This window comes from Pristis pectinata, chromosome 11, assembly GCF_009764475.1.
Source record: "Pristis pectinata isolate sPriPec2 chromosome 11, sPriPec2.1.pri, whole genome shotgun sequence".
NCBI classification, from domain to species: Eukaryota; Metazoa; Chordata; class Chondrichthyes; order Rhinopristiformes; family Pristidae; genus Pristis; species Pristis pectinata.
Window position 1 is genome coordinate 14,171,378 of NC_067415.1, and position 18,334 is coordinate 14,189,711.

The window sequence follows — 18,334 nt, forward strand, 5'->3', positions numbered from 1 at the left end:
TTTCTAAATAACCATCCCCTCTAACTGTATATTTGCACAGGAGGCTGTATCATGCCCATATTCCATTGAACTCTCAGCTTAATTCTTCAGGTTCCTGAGTCACAGGTTTCCTATCAGACCTGTTCTGGGTTTGGCAGCTATTTTGAAGCAGTTGCTCAGCGACTGATAATTTTCTGGACGGACAACTAATTGAGACGCAAGAGACTGTAGATGCTGGAATCTGGAGCAAAAATCGAACTGCTGGAGACTTGATGGAGAGTGCAGACCCAAAATGTTGACCATTCCTTTGTCTCCACAGATGTTGCTTGACCCACCTCCAGCAGTTAGTTTTTTGCTCCAGGCAACTAATTGAATTTGGTCTCTCTCATCCACCCTCTCCTTCATCCTACAACATTAAGGAATCAGAATTAGAATCAGAATCAGATTTACTATCACTGACTTAAACAATGTAAAATTTGTTGTTTTGCGGTAGCAGTACAGTGCAAAGACATAAAGTTACTATAAATTACAAAAATAAATAAATAGTGCAAAAAGAAGGAATAACGAGGTAGTGTTCGTGGGTTCATGGACCGTTCAGAAATCTGATGGTGAAGAGGAAGAAGCTATTTCTGATTTGTTGAGTGTGGGTCTTCAGGCTCCTATACCTGCTCCCTGATGGTAGTAACGAGAAGAGGGCATGTCCCGAATGCCGCCTTCTTGAGGCATCGCCTCTTGAAGATGTCCTTGATGGTGTGGAGGGTTGTGCCTGTGGTGGAGCTAGCTGAGTCTACAACCCTCCGCAGCCTCTTGTGATCCTGTGCATTGGAGCCTCCATACCAGGCAGTGATGCAACCTGTCAGAATGCTCTCCACCATAAATCTATAGAAATTTGTAACAGTGTGTCAGTACAGCACAAGACTGGTTCTCGTACATCATCCTTTCAGTTCACTCTAAAACACCACTGCTGCAAACTGCAGTCTTGTGTTCTGCAATAAATTGGATTAAACATTCATTGTGTTTGAAGTGCAGCTTGTAACAAACATATGTTCCAGTGCACTCAAACTTGCAAGCTGAAGTTGCCTGACTTATGTCCAAGTTAAGAGAATTGCTCCACAAGAAGCAACAGATTAGTTACTTAATGAATTATTTTCAGGATACGAGTGTCACTGGCAAGGCCGGTGTTTATTGCCCACCCTAAGTGACCCCTGAACTGAATGGCTTGCTGGGCCATTTTAGAGGGAAAGAGGCACTGGTGGACAATTTGGGCTTTTGCAATGGTAGCCTTATTTTTGGTTAGAATGACCATGAATGACCTCTTCTATCATGTAAATTTCTATGATGTCATGGTACTAGCTTATTTTAAAAGTATCCATAATTAATTAATTACATAAATTCAAATACTTCAGTGTAATTTGGCCTCAGGGTCTCCCAGGTCTTAAGTAATACATTAGCAAACTCTACCATAGTAACAGCAGAAATAAGTTCATGACGAAATCCTTTAGTCTAATATAGGTGTGTATATGAAACCTAATGAATAGCTTGCATAAATTCAGAAAATCACCAAAAAACTGTTTGTTTTGCTTTCCAGTGGTTATGGATGTAAATTCAAAGCTTGCCGGTTACTCCAACTCATTCCTATTTCTGGAGATAAAACCCTCCAGGTGGGCAGATCGTAACAGCAAGTTCTTTATATGGAGAGTGATACTCTTCTAGTAGCTCAGTCATTTATTCATGATAATATGTTAAAGAACAGGGGAGTTCTCCTAGTCTTTGATTAACATCTGTGGCAAAAAAATCACATTGTCTGATCATTCTGTTATTACCTTTTTTTGTGGGGTCTTGCTGCACACATATCAGTTGCCAGATTACTGCACTTCAAAACAACTTATTTGCTGTAAAGCATTTTGGAACATCATGAAGTGGTTAGAATCAGGATATAAAAGCAAGTACTTCCTTCATTGTTGGAAGGGCTTTCTTTTTAATTTTTTCTGTTAACTATCTGTAATTAATCTGCATAATATCGATGAACAACACAATGATGATGGAGGAACTCAGCAGGCCAGGCAGCATCCTTGGAGAAAAGCAGGCGGTCAACGTTTCAGGTTAGGACCGTTCTTCAGGACTGAAGATAGGAAAAGGGGAAGCCCAATATATAGGAGGGAAAAGCAGGGCAGTGATAGGTAGACAAGAGCGGAGGCGGGGAGGGCACAAGGTGGTGATGGGAACTGAGTCTGAGTGAGCACGTGGTCGAGGGAAGCAGAGGAGATCACAGAGGGGGAGCAGTGAGAGAGGGATTTGCAAAGCTCCTGTCAAAGAGAGGAAGAAAACATCTTCAAAGTGGGCATCCTTGAAGAGACTTTGCAGTGGAGCAGTAATGCTAGAGAAAAGTTAAGGACTGCAGATGCTGGAATCTAGATGAAAAATACTATGATGCTGGAGGAACTCAGCAGGCCAGGCAGCATCCGTGGAGAAAAACAGGTGGTTAACATTTTGGGTCAGGACCCTGCAGCAGCCAGAGATCATCTCCTAATCGATTAGCAGGTGATCTTCTCCAAGATACTGAATAACGTGTGAAAAACAGATTCAGAAAAATCACTTCGAGGATACAGCCACCTCCTGAGAGCCAGACGGGAATTTCCCAGGAGTTTTTCCAGAATTGACAGCTGTCTTATTTTGTATTATTGTCTCTCCCAGGAGAATGTGTCTGGTGGGGTGATTCAGAGAAACCTTCTTACTTTCAACTCATTTGATCAGACAAAGAAGCAGGAGTAGGTCAGTCAGCCCCTTAAGCTTGTTTTGTTATTCGATAAGATCATGGCTGATCTAATCTTTGCTTTCTCCACTTTCTTGCCTGTTGTCTGTAATTCCATTAAGAAATCTAACTACCTCAACCTTGAACGTAATCAATGACTCAGAAAGCACCATACTTTCTCTGCAGTAGAGAATTCCAAAGATTCACCACTCTTTGAGAGAATAAATTTCTCCACATCTTCATCTTAAACGGATGTCCCTTTTTATTCTGAAACAATGACCCCTTGTTCTAGAGACCTCCATATCTGGATACATCATCTCAACGTCTATGCTATCAATTCCCTCAAAGTCTTATAGTTCAAGGATGAAAGATCAGAGTGAAATGGGATGGAAAATTAAGGTGACAGGTAACTGGAAGCTCATCTGTCACCTGAATGAAGGTGTGCTGCCTTTGGTTTCTCCAACATAGAACCATAGAACCATAGAACAATACAGCACAATACAGGCCCTTCGGCCCACCATGTTGTGACGCCCTTTAAACCACACCTAAGACTATCTAACCCCTTCCTCCCACATATCCCTTTATTTTAAATTCCTCCATATGCTTATCTAACAATCTCTTGAACTTGACCAACGTACCTGCTTCCACCACTACGCCAGGCAGCGCATTCTATGCACCAACCACTCTCTGGGTGAAAGACCTTCCTTTGATATCTCCCTTGAACTTCCCACCCATTACTTTAAAGCCATGCCCTCTTGTATTGAGCATTGGTGCCCTGGGAAAGAGGCACTGGCTGTCTACTCTTATCTATTCCTCTTAATATTTTGTATACCTCTATTATGTCTCCCCTCATCCTCCTTCTCGCCAAAGAGTAAAGCCCTAGCTCCCTTAGTGTCTCCTCATAATCCATAATCTCCAAATCAGGCAGCATCCTGGAAAATCTAAAGGAGATCACATCACGAGCACTGAATGCAATACACTTGATTGGAGAAGTACAAGGGAAATGTTGCGTTGATGAAAAACATGATGATGCTGGAGGAACTCAGCAGGCCAGACAGCATCCGTGGAGAAAAGCAGGCGGTCAACGTTTCAGGTCAGGATCCTTCTCCGTGACTGAAGATAGGAAAAGGGAAAGCCCAATATATATAGGAGGGAAAAGCAGTGCAGTGACAGGTGGATAAAAGAGGGGAGATAGGGTGGGCACAAAGTGGTGATAGGTAGATGTAAGTAAGAGATGGTGATGGGCAGATGTGGGGGAGGAGGTAAGTGCAGATCCACTGGGGGATGGGTCAAAGGTAAGGAGAGAGGAAAATAAAGGTAAAAAAAAGAGACTAGGAAAGGGAAGAAGAGAAGAAGCATGGTGGGGGTGGGGGGGGGTTGTGGGGAATGGGGGTGACGATTGCCTAAAGTGGGAGAATTCAATGTTCATGCCGTTAGGCTGCAAGGTTCCAAGACGGAAAATGAGGTGCTGTTCCTCCAGTTTGCGCTTGGAATTCTCCTGGCAGTGCAGGAGGCCGAGGACTGTCATATCAGTGATGGAGTGGGAGTTGAAGTGACCGGCAATGGGGAGATACAGATCGCGGTTACCTATCGCCACCTTGTGCCCACCCCGCCTCCCCTCTTTTGTCCACCTATCACTGCTCTGCTTTTCCCTCCTATATATTGGGCTTCCCCTTTTCCTATCTTCAGCCCTGACCTGAAATGCTGACTGCCTGCTTTTCTCCACTGATGCTGCCTGGCCTGCTGAGTCCCTCCAGCATCATCATGTTTTTCATCTAGATTCCAGCATCTGCAGTCCTTTGTTTCTCTGGAAATGTTGCTTTACCTGAAAGGACACCTTTTGGGTCCCTGGCTAGTGGGACAGGATGAGGTAAAAGGGAAGGTGTTGCATCTCATGGAGAGTAGATGGAAATGTAAGAATAAAGCAGGGGCTTGTCAGGGGTTTGCAGAATGTTGAAAGGGGAAGAGGGGAAAGCTGGGTCCAGGGATGGAACATCATTGAATGTGGCAGAAATTACTGACATTATCTGTTGAATGTTGAAACTCTTGGGGTGGAAATTGAGGACAAGGGCAACCCTCTCCTTGCCCAGGCTGGGAGGAGAGGGGTGAGGGTTGAAGTGAACCTTATCAACCATGGTAGAGGGGAAACCAGGAGTTCGCCCTGCTCCCTGAACCCTACTGCAACATTTTTCAAACTTAATTAAAATGTATGCAAAGCTGCTTAAATTGCATGTGAATTTGCAGTGAACACTTCCTGATATTTAATAGCATCTGAAATGGTGCAGTTTCCATTTTAGTTGATCAATTTCATGAAGCATGTTATCATTCACATAGAAGGGATTTTTCTTTATTAATTTAAAGTGGATTTCAATAGTTTTCATCTTTCCTTTTTGACGGGCAATTTCAACCAGCAAATTACAAGCAGGATATTGAATGGGAATGTTGAGTTCCTGCTAATTACATTTGGGTGATTTTTTTTCTCTCTCTCTTTAAGTGCCATTTTAGCAGACACAGCCTATTGGAATATTTTTAATGTCTAGGGCCTGAAAATATCACCAAGAGCAAAACTTATTTACTATCTCATTACACCACTGAAGGAGGCCATTCAGCCCATTGGGTTATTGCTGGGTCCTGAAGAGCAATTCCACCCGTCCTACTCCTCTGCAAATTTTTTTTTCTCATGTGCCCATCTACTCCCTTTTAATTCTTTTGTCACATACCTTGGGAAAGAAGCCTACATAATCAAAGACCCCTCCCACCCTGGTCATTCTCTCTTCTCCCTTCTTCCGTGGGGAGGAAGATACAAAAGCTTGAAAACTCGTACCATCAGGCTCAAGGACAGCTTCTATCCCGTTGTTAAAAGACTCCTGAATGGAGCTCTTATACGATAAAAATGTACTCTTGATCTCACAATCTACCTCGTCGTGGCCCTTGCACCTTATCTGCCTACCTGCATTGCACTTTCTCTGTAATTGTCACACTACATTCTGCATTCTGTTATTGTCTTTTCATTTGTACTACCTCAATGTACTTATGTATGTAATGATCTGTCTGGATGGCATGCAAAGCAAAGCTCTCCACTGTATGTCAGTGCATGATGTCAATAATAAACCAATTACCTACATTAATTAACATTCCAGAGCATATTTGTGATGTGGGAGAAAACCGGAGCACCCAGTGGAAACTCGCACAGTTGCAGTGAGAACATGCAAACTCCACACAGGAAGCAGTCAGGGTCAGGAATGAGCCCAGGTCCCTTGAGCTGTGAGGTAGCAGTACTCACTGCTGTTCCACTGTGTCGATGAGATATAGTAAGCTTTATTCTTTTCAGCCTGACCTAAATGTTTCTGGTGAAATGAATGTGAGCAGTCCCACCTTACTATCTGTTGGACAGGAATTTAGCACTGACAGTAGAGATGGTAGCAACTTTCACTGGGGCTGCAACGAATGTTATTGTAGGAAGTTTGAATTTGTACATTGTTAGGTCAATATGTTTCTATGAGTTTGCTTGATCAAAATATGGGCATAAAGAAAGAAACATGATGTGGCATTCATGCTTTCTAGACATGGAAATGGTAAGAGACCATTTATCTACTGAGTTCTACCATTTACTGAGATTGTGGTTGGATTATGACCCAAGCCCACATACCCTTGTATTCATTGTATCCCCTAATATCTTTGGTTGTCAAATGTCAGAGGTTGGGGATCATGGTGTTGGGGAATCAAGAGTTGTAGACATGGGTGGCGGCAATTGAGGAGGTCAAGGGTAGGCTGGTGATTGAAGACTGTTGGGGATGGGGGTTGTTCCAGTATTGGGGGGGGGGGCTGGTATGAGGATGTTTGTGACTTGCCTTGCATCTATCAACATTTCCCATCAAGGTTATCATTTCAGGTCAATGAATTGAGAAAAGTTAGAAACCAATTGTTTTATGTTTCAGAGAAGCGGGACGGTTAGAGAGAACAAGGAGAATGCCATGGAGATGAAGAGAGACTGACCTGCTGAGTATTTTCTGTATTTATTTCAGATTTTCAGCATCCGCAGTTTGCTTTTGTTATTTGATTTCCCATCAAGTTTGGGCCTGATGTAAACTACCAACTTTGAATATTTTTTAGTAGGTAGGTGTTGGGGTATATACCAGGAATGAGGCAGAAACTTAAAAACTGGTCCTTTTTAACATCAGTGTTTGATCCCTGTTCCACTGACCACCTCTGCCATCATATGTTTCCATATCTCCACAGGACGTTTAAGTCCATCAAGTCTGTACTGGCTCTTAAAGCAATGCTCATTCCCCCACTAATTCTCCATGCAACTTATTTTCCCTACATTATCATCAACAGGCCCCAGGTTTTACCATTCATCTCATTTACCAGAGGCAACTAACAGTGCCAATTAAATGACCAGTTGGCATATCATGTGCAGCTATATAGAACTTTGTTTAGGCCACTCTTGGAGTAGTGTGTGCAATTCTGGTCGCCCCATTAGAGGAAGGATGTGGAGGCTTTGGAAAGGGTGCAGAAGAGTACAGGATGGTGCCTGGTATGTGCTATAAGGAGAGTTTGGACAGACTTGGGTATTTTCCCTGGAGCGTCAGAGGCTGAGGAGAGACCTGAAAGAAGTTTATAAAATTATGAGAGGCGTTGGTAGGGTAGACATTCAGAGTCTTTTTCCCAGGGTAGAAAAGTCAAATACTAGAGGGCGTGCATTTAAGGTGAGAGGAGGAAAGTTTAAAGGCAATTTGAGGGGCAGGTTTTTTACACAGAGAGTGGTGGGTGCCTGAAATGAGCTGCCAGGGGTAGTGGCAGAGGCAGATACGATAGTCGCACTTAAGAGGATGTTAGATAGACACATGAATATGCAGGTAATGGAGGGATATGGATCCTGTACAGGTGGAGGAGGTTTAGTTTAATTTGACATTGTGTTTGGCGCAGACATTGTGGGCTGAAGGGCCTGTTCCTGTGCTGTACAGTTCTGTCTTTGGAATGTGGGAGGAAACCAGAGCACCTGGGGTAAACCCATGCATAGTGAGGATGTACAAATTCGACACAGGGAGCACTGGAGATCAGGGTTGAAAGACAGTTGCCAGAGCTATGAGACGGCAGCTCAACTAGACACTGGCCATCACTGCCTTCAGATGACTGGGCACATCTGAAGAGCAACACACAAAGCCTTAGAAATTCACACTCTCACTCACATCTTTCAATTGCAAAGAGACAAAGCCAAAGGAAATCTACTGAAATTTCATTTAAAGGTTTACAGTAAGATAAAAATGTTTTGAAAGGCCCTTTTGCCATTTGTGGTATTACCATAAAAATCTGAGTTTTAACATGATTAGTTTACTGACACTGCAGCTGTCAAAAATTAAAGGCAATTTTTTAGTAATATGAATGATAATGAGTTATTATTATTTCAGTACATAACTGTTAATGCAGACCAATTATATTTCCATATCTTTCTTTATAATCAGGTTCCAACATGTGTTGCACATTAGAACTGCTGCTTGTAATCTTTAAAGCTGTAAATGAAACAGCTGCTGGAAATATAGATACTGAGAGCTTCTCTCGTAATTGCCAAGAGATGATTGTAGCAAAAAGGCATATGGAGTTAAGGGTGATGTCCCAGATTTGCACTGTTGCATTTGTGTGTCAGACATTGCCTGGCAGGAAACTCGGGTGGACAGGAACACATTGGCTGGAGACACAAGATACTGCAGATACTGGAATTTGGGGCAACAAACTATCTGCTGGACACTGACGAAGGTTTCAACCCAAAACATCAACAGTTCCTTTCCCCCCACAATTGCTGCTCAACTTGCTGAGTTCCTCCAGCAGACTGTTTGTTGCTCCAGATTCCAGCATTTGTAGGAACAAACAGGCTGTTGGCTTTTCCATCTATTTCTGTGAATACAACCTACACCATTCTGACCACATAACCCCAAGGCAGGCACGGTAGTGTAGCAGTTAGCGTAATGCTATTGCAGCGCCAGCGACCTGGGTTCAATTCCAGCCACTGTCTGTAAGGAGTTTGTACCTTCGCCCCGTGTCTGCGTGGGTTTGCTTCGGTTGCTCCGGTTTCCTCCCACATTCCAAAGATGAACGGGTTAGGAAGTTGCAGGCATGCTATGTTGGCGCCAGAAGTGTGGTGACAATCTACGCAAAAAATGTATTTCACTGTGTGTTTCGATGTACATGTAACTAATAACGATCTTATCTTATCTAAAGGATGTTCCTGTGATCCTTTACATAGGTTCATGAGAAGACACACTGTATGTTGCTCCTCACTCCCACTTTACCATTCATTTCAGATAATTATCTCACATCCTATACCCACTACTGATACCCTCACCCTCCCTCCCCCAACATAGACTCCATACACATGCTACAGAGCGTGCATTGAAGGTGAGGGGTAGGAGTTCAAAGGAGATGTGTGGGGCAAGTTTTTTTACACTGAGGGTGGTGGGTGCCTGGAATGGGCTGCCAGGGGTGGTGGTGGAAGCAGATACGGTAGTGGCATTTAAGAAGCTTTTAGGTAGGCGCGTGAATATACAGGGAATGGAGGGATATGGATCAAGTACAGGCAGAAGAGATTTGGTTTAATTTGGCATTGTGTTTGGTGCAGACATTGTGGGCTGAAGGGCCTGTTCCTGTGCTGTACTGTTCTATGTTATGCCCCCTCATTCTGATTCCTCATCCTTGGAAACAGCTTCCCTCTATCCACCTTATCACTGTCTTATAACATGTGAGTGAGAAACCAATCACTTGAAAATATTACTGTAGATAGATGGACACTTTTAAAAGTTAAAGTACTCCCTACATTTCATCTCTGATAACTTGGTTGTGATTATTTCATACGTACAGTTATGGTGATTGGGAGTTGAGGAACTGGTTGCAAACTTGTTTAAATTAATAAGTTGGAATGGAAATCAGAAACTACATTGGAGTTGCCAGCATTTTCTTATAAAATAGCAGAGTTACATCCCACTCATATTTTCAGTTGTGTGACCTTTCTGTTCATTACATAATGCACTGATGCTGTCAAAACATTTAATGCTGCGATGCATAAGGGAGGGATTCAAATGATGATGGAACAATTGCTGTGCCTTTGTGTCTGGATGTTTAATCAAGGAGGTGGCAGAGGGTTTTTCCTTTTTATCTATCTCAGCATCTGACTTTGGACTGAGTGCCTCGCATTGTTCTGGACTTTTAATCGGCTGTAAGTCCATACTTTCAGAGCTTGCAGTAAGGCTGCCTTTTCAACAGTGATGAACTTAAAGTGTCTAGACGAGGAAAATTACCTGAGTGTTGCCTTCTGGCGCCAGACATTGAATAATTCCCAGTCATCTTTCATTTTTGTTTCTTTTTATTAAGTGACAAACTAGAATTGACAATTATTTAAAAGGCAAAGGAAACAGGTTTGCAGTGAGTGCATCAACGAATAACAAAGCTGAGGTTGTGGCTCTTGTTGTCAAGGTGACGCTGGTTGGGGGTAATAGATCACTATGGTGGAATTAGTCTCAAAGCAGGAAGAACAATGTCTGTATTCTTTATTATTGCCACCTAAGCACAAAGAAAACAGTATGAATAATGTTGAACAAATATTTGGCTCACTCATCTACCGAATTCAGTTTGAACAGTGTATCTTGTTGTGAAAAGCCACAAGTTAAATCCACTGTACAACCTGAAGAACCAGGCTATGTTATTGAATGCCCCTCAAACAGGACATATCAGGAAGGATCTTAGAACCCAAGAACATGAGTAAATTGGAGTAAGAGTAGGCCACCTGCCCCCTCAAGCTCATACCAGCCTTCAATGCAATCATTCTGATCTACCCTAGGACCCAACTCCTCTTCTGTGTCACCTCCCCATCACCACAATTCCCCGAACTTTCAATACCTTGAGTGCTCCAGCCTCCACAACTTTCTAGGATAGGGGATTCCAGAGATTCACCACCTCTGTGAGAATGTCAGGTTTAAACAACACTTCTTATCTTTTAACTGTGTCCCCTCATTTGAGACCCTCTCACATGCAAAAACATCTCAACACCTACCCTGAATTGCCCCCTCAGGATCTCGTATAAGATCACCCCTCATTTATCTAAACTCCGGCAAATACAGATCCAACTTCTTTAGCTGTTCCTCTCCAAATCAGACATCATCCTCACTTGGAATTATTGCTTTTCATTCATTATCACTGGGTCTAAGTACTGGAACTCTGTACCCAACAGTATTTTGGGAGTAATTTCATCAGAAGGATGGCAGAGTCATAGAGCACTACAGCACAGAAACAGGCCCTTCAGCCCATCTGGTCCATGCTGACCTGATCTTGTGCCTCATCCCATCTATCTGCACCCGGACTATTTCCCTCAACTCTTCCCATCCAGGTACCTAGCCAAACTTCTCTTAAGTATTACAATTGAACCCACATCTACCACTCCCGCTGGCAGCTCATTCCACACTCGCACTACCCTCTGAGTGAAGTCGTTCCCCCTCAGATTCCCCTTAAATATTTCACCTTTCACCCTAAACCTATGTCCTCTAGTTCTAGTCTCACCCAACCTTGGGGGGGGGGGGGGGGGGGGAGGAAAGCCTGCATGCATTCGCCCTATCTAAACTCCTCATAATTTTGTATACTTCTATAAGATCTCCCCTCATTCTCCTGTGATCCAGGAAATAAAGTCCTAACCTATTCAATCTTTCCCTATAACTCAGGTCCTCAAGTCTCGGCAATGTCCTTGTAAGTTTTCTCTGCACTCTTTCAAGCTTATTGATATCTTTAAGGGATTTAAGAACATGGTTTGCAATCATTTTCTCAAAGGTGATTAAGAATGGCAATAAATACCAGTGATTCTTGCATTCTGAAATGTGAATAAATTAAGAAAACAAAACTGATCATCTAATCATGATTACATTGCAGCATGGGAGCTGGTTGTGAACAAACTAGCTCCTGCATTTCCGCTTAATGCCAGGCTCAAGGACCGTTTCTATCCTGCTGTTATAAGACTATTGAACAGACCTCTTGTACAATATGATGGATTCTTAACCTCACAACCTACATCATCATGGCCATACACCTTATTGTCTACCTGCACTGCACTTTCTCTGTAACTGTAACACTTTATTCTATATTCTGTTATTGCTTTTCCCTTGCACTACCTCAATGCACTGATGTGGTGAAATGATCTGCATGGATAACATACAAAACAAAGTTTTTCACTGTATATCAGTACATGTGACAATAATAAACCAATTACCAATTATTTTGCAATTGTAGCTTAATTTCAGAAGTAGGTCATTGGTTGTAAAGGACTTTAGGATGTGGAGAGGCCATGAAAAGCATTTTTTTGATGCATGCCCTATTCTGTCCTTTTTTGGTTTACTCTTCTTCTTTAGCAGTCCCTTAGGGACCAGAATGATATGCTTCTATGCTTCTACTACAGTTCTGTGGGTTCTGAGGTGAGAAAGGAGTCCTGTGTGGCATCTACAGACATGCACATTGTAATGGTGTGAGTGCCGTGCATGGTGTAAGTGGTACTTGATGGGTTGTGTGAGTTGGTTGTTTAGTCTGTTGGGCACTCTTTCCGCTGTTTGTACTTGACCACCTGACCTGTCTGATAGACTAGGGATCTTCCTTGTTACTTCTCAGTTAGTTTGAGCAGTCAAGGGCCAGAGAAATCAATAAATTAATGAGGATGTAAGGGTTTGAGGGTGTCATTGTTGCATGTTTTCTGTCCTCGTGGAAATGATGACAGTGCTCGGACTACGTGGTTCACTCACCTAGCTGGATGGCATTGATGTTGGGCTACAAGAGGGCACTTCCCGTGGATTTGGATAGTTTGCAGTGCTTTGAGGTGCTAACTGCAGGTTATCCATTCCTCTGAAGTATACAGTACTGGATTCACTGCTGAGAAGACGAGGGACTGTGGACACTCTGTGGCTCTTGTTGATTGGGAGTTGGTTTTAAGGCCCTGACTGAATAGAGGTTTGTGCAAGATTCTCTGAATCCACTGGAATGGATTCTCCTTCAGCATCAATGGTCCTGCAGAAGAATCTTTGTTGCTGTATTGGGGCCAGATTAATGGATATGACAGAATGGATTAGATGGTTGATCCACCAGTTGCTCCTGTCATGGCTCACATGATGCAGATTCCTTGGTCTCTCATTTGGGCAATGTTGAGTCTAACAAGATCCCAGTGTACGGAGAGAGGGTGTTGCCATAGATCTCATTCTTGCCTGCTGAAGGAACAGGGTATTGGTTATGACAAGGTGATGTTCTGAGTGTTTCAGATGAAGAACCTTGATGGAGTTAGTCTTCTATATTCCTTCCCTGCCGATCGCATCTTTCCAGAGGTTCATGTCCTGTCCAACTATAGCTTGAAACCATCAAGGAGGATCAGCTTTTCTCCCACTGGAAGTTGGGTTAAGGATTCATCAAGGAATTGGAGCAGATTTTCTCTTTATCCACTGTTTCCAGTCTGCAGGCTGTAGTGTGCTGATTCTGGCATTGAATAAGCTGAAGGATGACAAAGGGTTCACTTATCCCTGAAGGGGGAGTCACTAAAATGCCACACTAGTTCATTCATTGATGGCGAAACCAACCCCTGGAACTGGGGTACCAATGAGTTGGAAGGGAGTGCAGCAAAGTTTAACTTGTGAGCCGGATGCTGAACTGATTCCCCAACAGACGGACACGAGTTATAGGAGTTAATTTTATCTTGTGTAGAAGCCTTTGGGTCTTCACCTCCGTCTCCAAAGAAAGAACAGGATAAGACAAACCTTGATAAACATCAACCAGTAGCCTGTTCTTCCTGATAATTCTGGCTGTCGGATACCAAATACAAGTCCAATATTTTATTAAATATTTTAACATACACAAACATAAATAGAAAGTCAAAGTCAAGTTTATTGTCATGTGCACAAGTACATGTATGCACAGGTGTGATGAAAAACTTACTTGCAGGAGCATCACAGGCACATAGCATCAGATGCACAACATTCACAAGAAAAACATAAATTATACACAATTTTTACAAGAAAGAACACAATTAGATTAAAAAAAAGGACTATTTTAGTGCAAAGTGATCAAAGTTATCATAGTGTTGCTGTACTGTAGTGATTAGGGTTGTGCAGGTTGGTTCAAGAACAGAGTGGTTGAAGGGAAGTAGCTGTTCTTGAACCTGGTGGTGTGGGACTTCAGGCTTCTGTACCTCCTGCCCGATGGTAGCTGTGAGAAGATGGTATAGATGATGGAATAGATTTTCAACTTCTCTTGGGCTTAAGTCTGTGCATAGGCCAGCCTTTACGGAAAATTTTTGACTTGCTTCTCCTTTGAGAATCTGTCCTGTGACGCTGGGGAAAATAAAAATTAGAATTGTTTCTTTCCTATAAAGGACCTACATAATCCTACTTTATCTCCTTGTATAGATTTAGTGGCCCAGGTGCTCAATATTCTTCTTGCTCTAAGGTCACTTGTACCTCAAGCATGAACACATCAGTAGGGATGTGTTGACTCAAAATATTGACAATTCTTTTCCTCTCACAGATGCTGCTTGACCCGCTGAGTTTCTCCAGCAGATTGTTTGTTGCTCCAGATTCCAGCATCTGCAGTCTCTTGTGTTGCACATTAGTAGCAGTTGAAGGTATTCCAATTTGCACCGAATTCCCATATTTCCTGCCATTAATTTTTACTCCCATGTTTCCTTACTTTGCTTTCAGGTTGGGTTTTCCAATGATGCTTGTCTCCACAACTATCGGGATGTGCTACCTCCTGGTCATTCACGTCGTACTGGGATGGAATTAGTGAACTGACCTGAAAGATCAAAGGGAGCATTGTCTATGAACAACAAACCATCAATGAATCAGGAAACACTGAGAAATCACTGCAAAGAGAACTTGCCAATAAACCCACCACCTGAAGCCTCCAATGACTGACAGGTATTGCTGCAAATGGGCCTGTGCCTGGCTACAGTCTGCAGCTTGCAAGAGTGTGTGAAGTGCCAAACTACCTTGACAAGGGAATCTATTACATATAACGCACATTATGCTCAAGCATTTGAAATAAAATGTTTACATGGGGGCAAACAAAAACTGAATTAATTGTAACCAGTTCAAAATATTTACTGTTCCTTTTTTAGCTAATACCTAACCAGAATAGCAATAGTGTTCAGTGGTTGCTCTGTTGAGCAGCAACGGATATTTATATCGATACGCCAAATAATTGATGTAAAAGAATGAGTGTATTCTCAAAAATTTAATAAAATCTGTTCCTGCAAACAATGTTTGTCATCCAAGCAAAATTGTTGTAAGCTTGCTAAACGTTCGTTGAATTCAGAAGCAGAATAATGCAGTTCCTTAAAATCTGAAATAAAGGCAGAAAATGCAGGAGATTCTCAGATCCAGCAACGTTTGTGGAGAAATAAGCAGATTTAATGCGCCAAAACGTTAGTGATTCTGTGGGAAACAGCCACAGTAGATCAACTGACTTCTTTACTAGCACATTGAACCACAGAAACCAGAGGTGAGCTAGAGGTCAGAGGCCAGTGAACCTGACCTCTTTCTCCATCGATGGACTCGCCACTGAGTCCAGCAGTGAAGCACAATCCACGTGAGCTGAGGAAATGACTGTATTTGCATTTGCCCCTCAGCGTTACACCAGAAGTGACTGATGTAAATTTCCTGATCCTAGTCATTTGAGTGGAGTAATCAAGCTTCTTTAAAAAGGTAAATGCAGTTGGGTGTTTTAGAGTCATACAGCATGGAAATGAGCCCTTCGGCCCAAATTCATCCATGCCGATTGTGGGAGCCCTGTCTGAGATATTTGCATCATCATTACCCACAGGCAAGGTAGACTGGAGGGTAGCGAATATTGTGCCTTTCTTTAAGAAGGGTTGCAAAGAAAAACCTGGGAATTATAGACCAGTAACACCTGTGGTTGGTAAGTTACTGGAGAGGATGCATCTGGAAAGACGGGTAGATTAGAGGTAGTCAGCATGGCTTTGTGTGTGGAAGATCATGTCTTATGAACTTGATTGAGTTTTTTGATGATGTGACCAAGGAAGTTGATGAGGTCAGGGCAGTAGACATGGTCTATATGGACTTCAGATAAGGTTCCACACGGTAGGATGTTCTGGAAGGTTAGATCACATGGAATCCAGGGAGAGCTGGGCTAATTGGATACATAGTTGGCTTGATGGTAGGAAACAGAGGGTGATGGTGGAAGGTTGTTTCTCGGACTGGAGGCCCATGACTAGTGCTGTGCCTCAGGGGTTTGTGCTGGGCCCGTTGCTGTTTGTCATCTATATCAATGATTTGGATGAAAATATCAATGATCTGGATGAGAATGTACAAGGAATGGTGAGTAAGTATACAGATGACACTAAAATAGGTGGTATTGTCAATAGTGCAGAAAGTTATCAACAATTACAGTGGGATCTTGATAGCCGTGTAAGTCGGCTGAGGAATGGCAAATGGAATTTAATTCATTTAAGTCTTGTCTTGATTTAACTTTCCAAGATGCAACTGCATGACATTGCATCTTGGAAAGTTAAATCAAGGTAGGACTTTCACAGTGAACAGTCGGGCCCAGGAGAGTGTTGTAGGGACCTTGGAATTCAGGTATATGAATGGTATGCAAGACAAGATTTTCACTGTACCTCGGTACATGTGACAATAATATTCCAATTCTCTCAAAGTGGAGGCGCAGGTAGACAGGGTGGTGAAGGAGTTCTTTGGCTCACTGGCTTTCGTCAGTCAGGGCATTGAGCGTAGAAGATGGGAGGTTATGGTATGATTGTACAAGATGCTGGTGAGGTTGCATTTGGAGTATTGTGTTCAGTTTTGGTCAACCTGCTGTAGGAAAGATGCTATTAAACTGTAAAGAGTGCAGAAAATATTTACAAGGATGTTGCCAGGACTCAAGAGACTGAGTTATAGGAAGAGGCTGGGCAGGCTATATCCTATCTCCTTAGAGTGTAGGAGACTAAGAGATGATTTTATAGGGGTGTATAAAATCATGAGGGGCATAGATAGGGTGAATACACTCAGTCTTTTTCCCAGGGTTGGGGAACCAAGAACTACAGGGCATAGGCTTAAGGGGAAAGATTTAATATGAACTTGAGGGGCAACTCTTTTACACAAAGGGTGGTATGTATGTGGAATGAACTGCCAGAGGAAGTGGTTGAGGCAGGTACAATAACAACTTTTAAAGGACAGTTGGAGAGGTACATGGATAGGAAAGGTTTATGGGCCAAATGCAGGCAAGTGGGACTAGTTTTGATGGGGCATCGGCATGGACCAGTTGGGCCAAAGGGCCTGTTTCCATGCTGTATAACTATGACTTTGACTCTAGAGGCCATTGACAGCAGTCGGCTATCAAACAACCATTGGGGCGTTCTAGAGCAAGGCCTTGGGATCAGCTGCCTGAGGCATAGTTGCCATTTCCTGCCTCACGGGTGGTCACGGCATCCAGCTCAATTGATTCTACAGAGCATTAAATGGAAAGTGAAAGGAGAGAATAAGAGACTGGATCAAGCTTGGTCCAGTGCAACATGTCAGGTTAGTGACCATTCAGGTTTTGAACACTCTTCCACTCCCTCTCTTTCCCTGCATTTTAAAACTCGATTGTGTCCATCTCTTTCCATTTCTGGTGAAGGATCTGAAATGTTTCTTCATCAGGAAATAGAGATTTATTGCAAATTGTAACTTGCCTAATGGCAAAGGACCTGAAATGTTTCTTTCTCCACACACGTTGCCTGACTTACTGAGTATTTCTACTAATTTTTGTTTTTAGTTCAGGTCCCTAAAGGTGGGGAGTTTGCTGATTGTACACAGCAAGGTCCTGAGTGTAAACACAGCTGGAACTCTGCCAGCTTCTTTGGGTGGGCAGAGGGTCTGATATGTCCACCATCTGAACGATGTATGGAGTTCACGGATTACTGCTATGTCCCTTTCCCACTCAAGAGAAAAGGGCAAGCAGGGAGTAAGAGGCTGAACACAAAAGAAAGGAAGATGAATCTACAAAAGCAAGCAACAAAATCTATTGTTGAAGTGGGAGGAGGGATGAAAAAAGTGGAAGACAAGATCAAGGAGAGCTGTTCAAAAGAAGAGGGAGTTGTAGAGGACATTAATCTTAAACAGCAGCAGGAGTTACAATATCCATGCTGTACCTTTCCTAACATGTCTAACACTTCCAGCTAGTTACCATGACAGCAGGCCTCACCATTGATAGGCGCCAACTCATTGAAGCTATTTATAAATAAGAATTTGGATTAAGATGCTGTGACTGACTGTTGGGGGTTAAGAGAACAACTGCACCTTAATAAAGCCTGCTGATTTAAAATAGAGATGACTGGTATGAAATACTGACTCACCATGAACAAAGCCACAGATTTTTGCATTTCACTACTCAGATCTGGCCTGTTCTCCTCAGCATGTCGCAATCTTATTTCCTGACCTCCAAGTAACACAGGAAAGACTAATTGCATTCCTTTAAGTTCTGATTGTATTGCCTGTGGACGTATTACATGCACTCCGAAAACTTTGATTCCTTTCCAGTTTTAATCCAATTCTTTAAATTCTTTATTTCTTGTGCATTTCTGTATCTATCACCAAC

At 42.7% G+C, this 18,334-nt stretch overlaps 1 protein-coding gene across 1 annotated transcript in view; it reads left to right on the forward strand.

The window, feature by feature from the left end:
* oca2 (oculocutaneous albinism II) overlaps window positions 1-14,524 on the forward strand; it is a 328,581-nt gene extending 314,057 nt beyond the window's left edge. The window contains exon 24 of the mRNA XM_052026515.1: window positions 14,440-14,524. Coding sequence (XP_051882475.1) covers window positions 14,440-14,524 — 85 coding nt within the window. The remainder of the gene's footprint in view (window positions 1-14,439) is intronic.
* The last annotated feature ends 3,810 nt before the right edge of the window (window positions 14,525-18,334 follow it).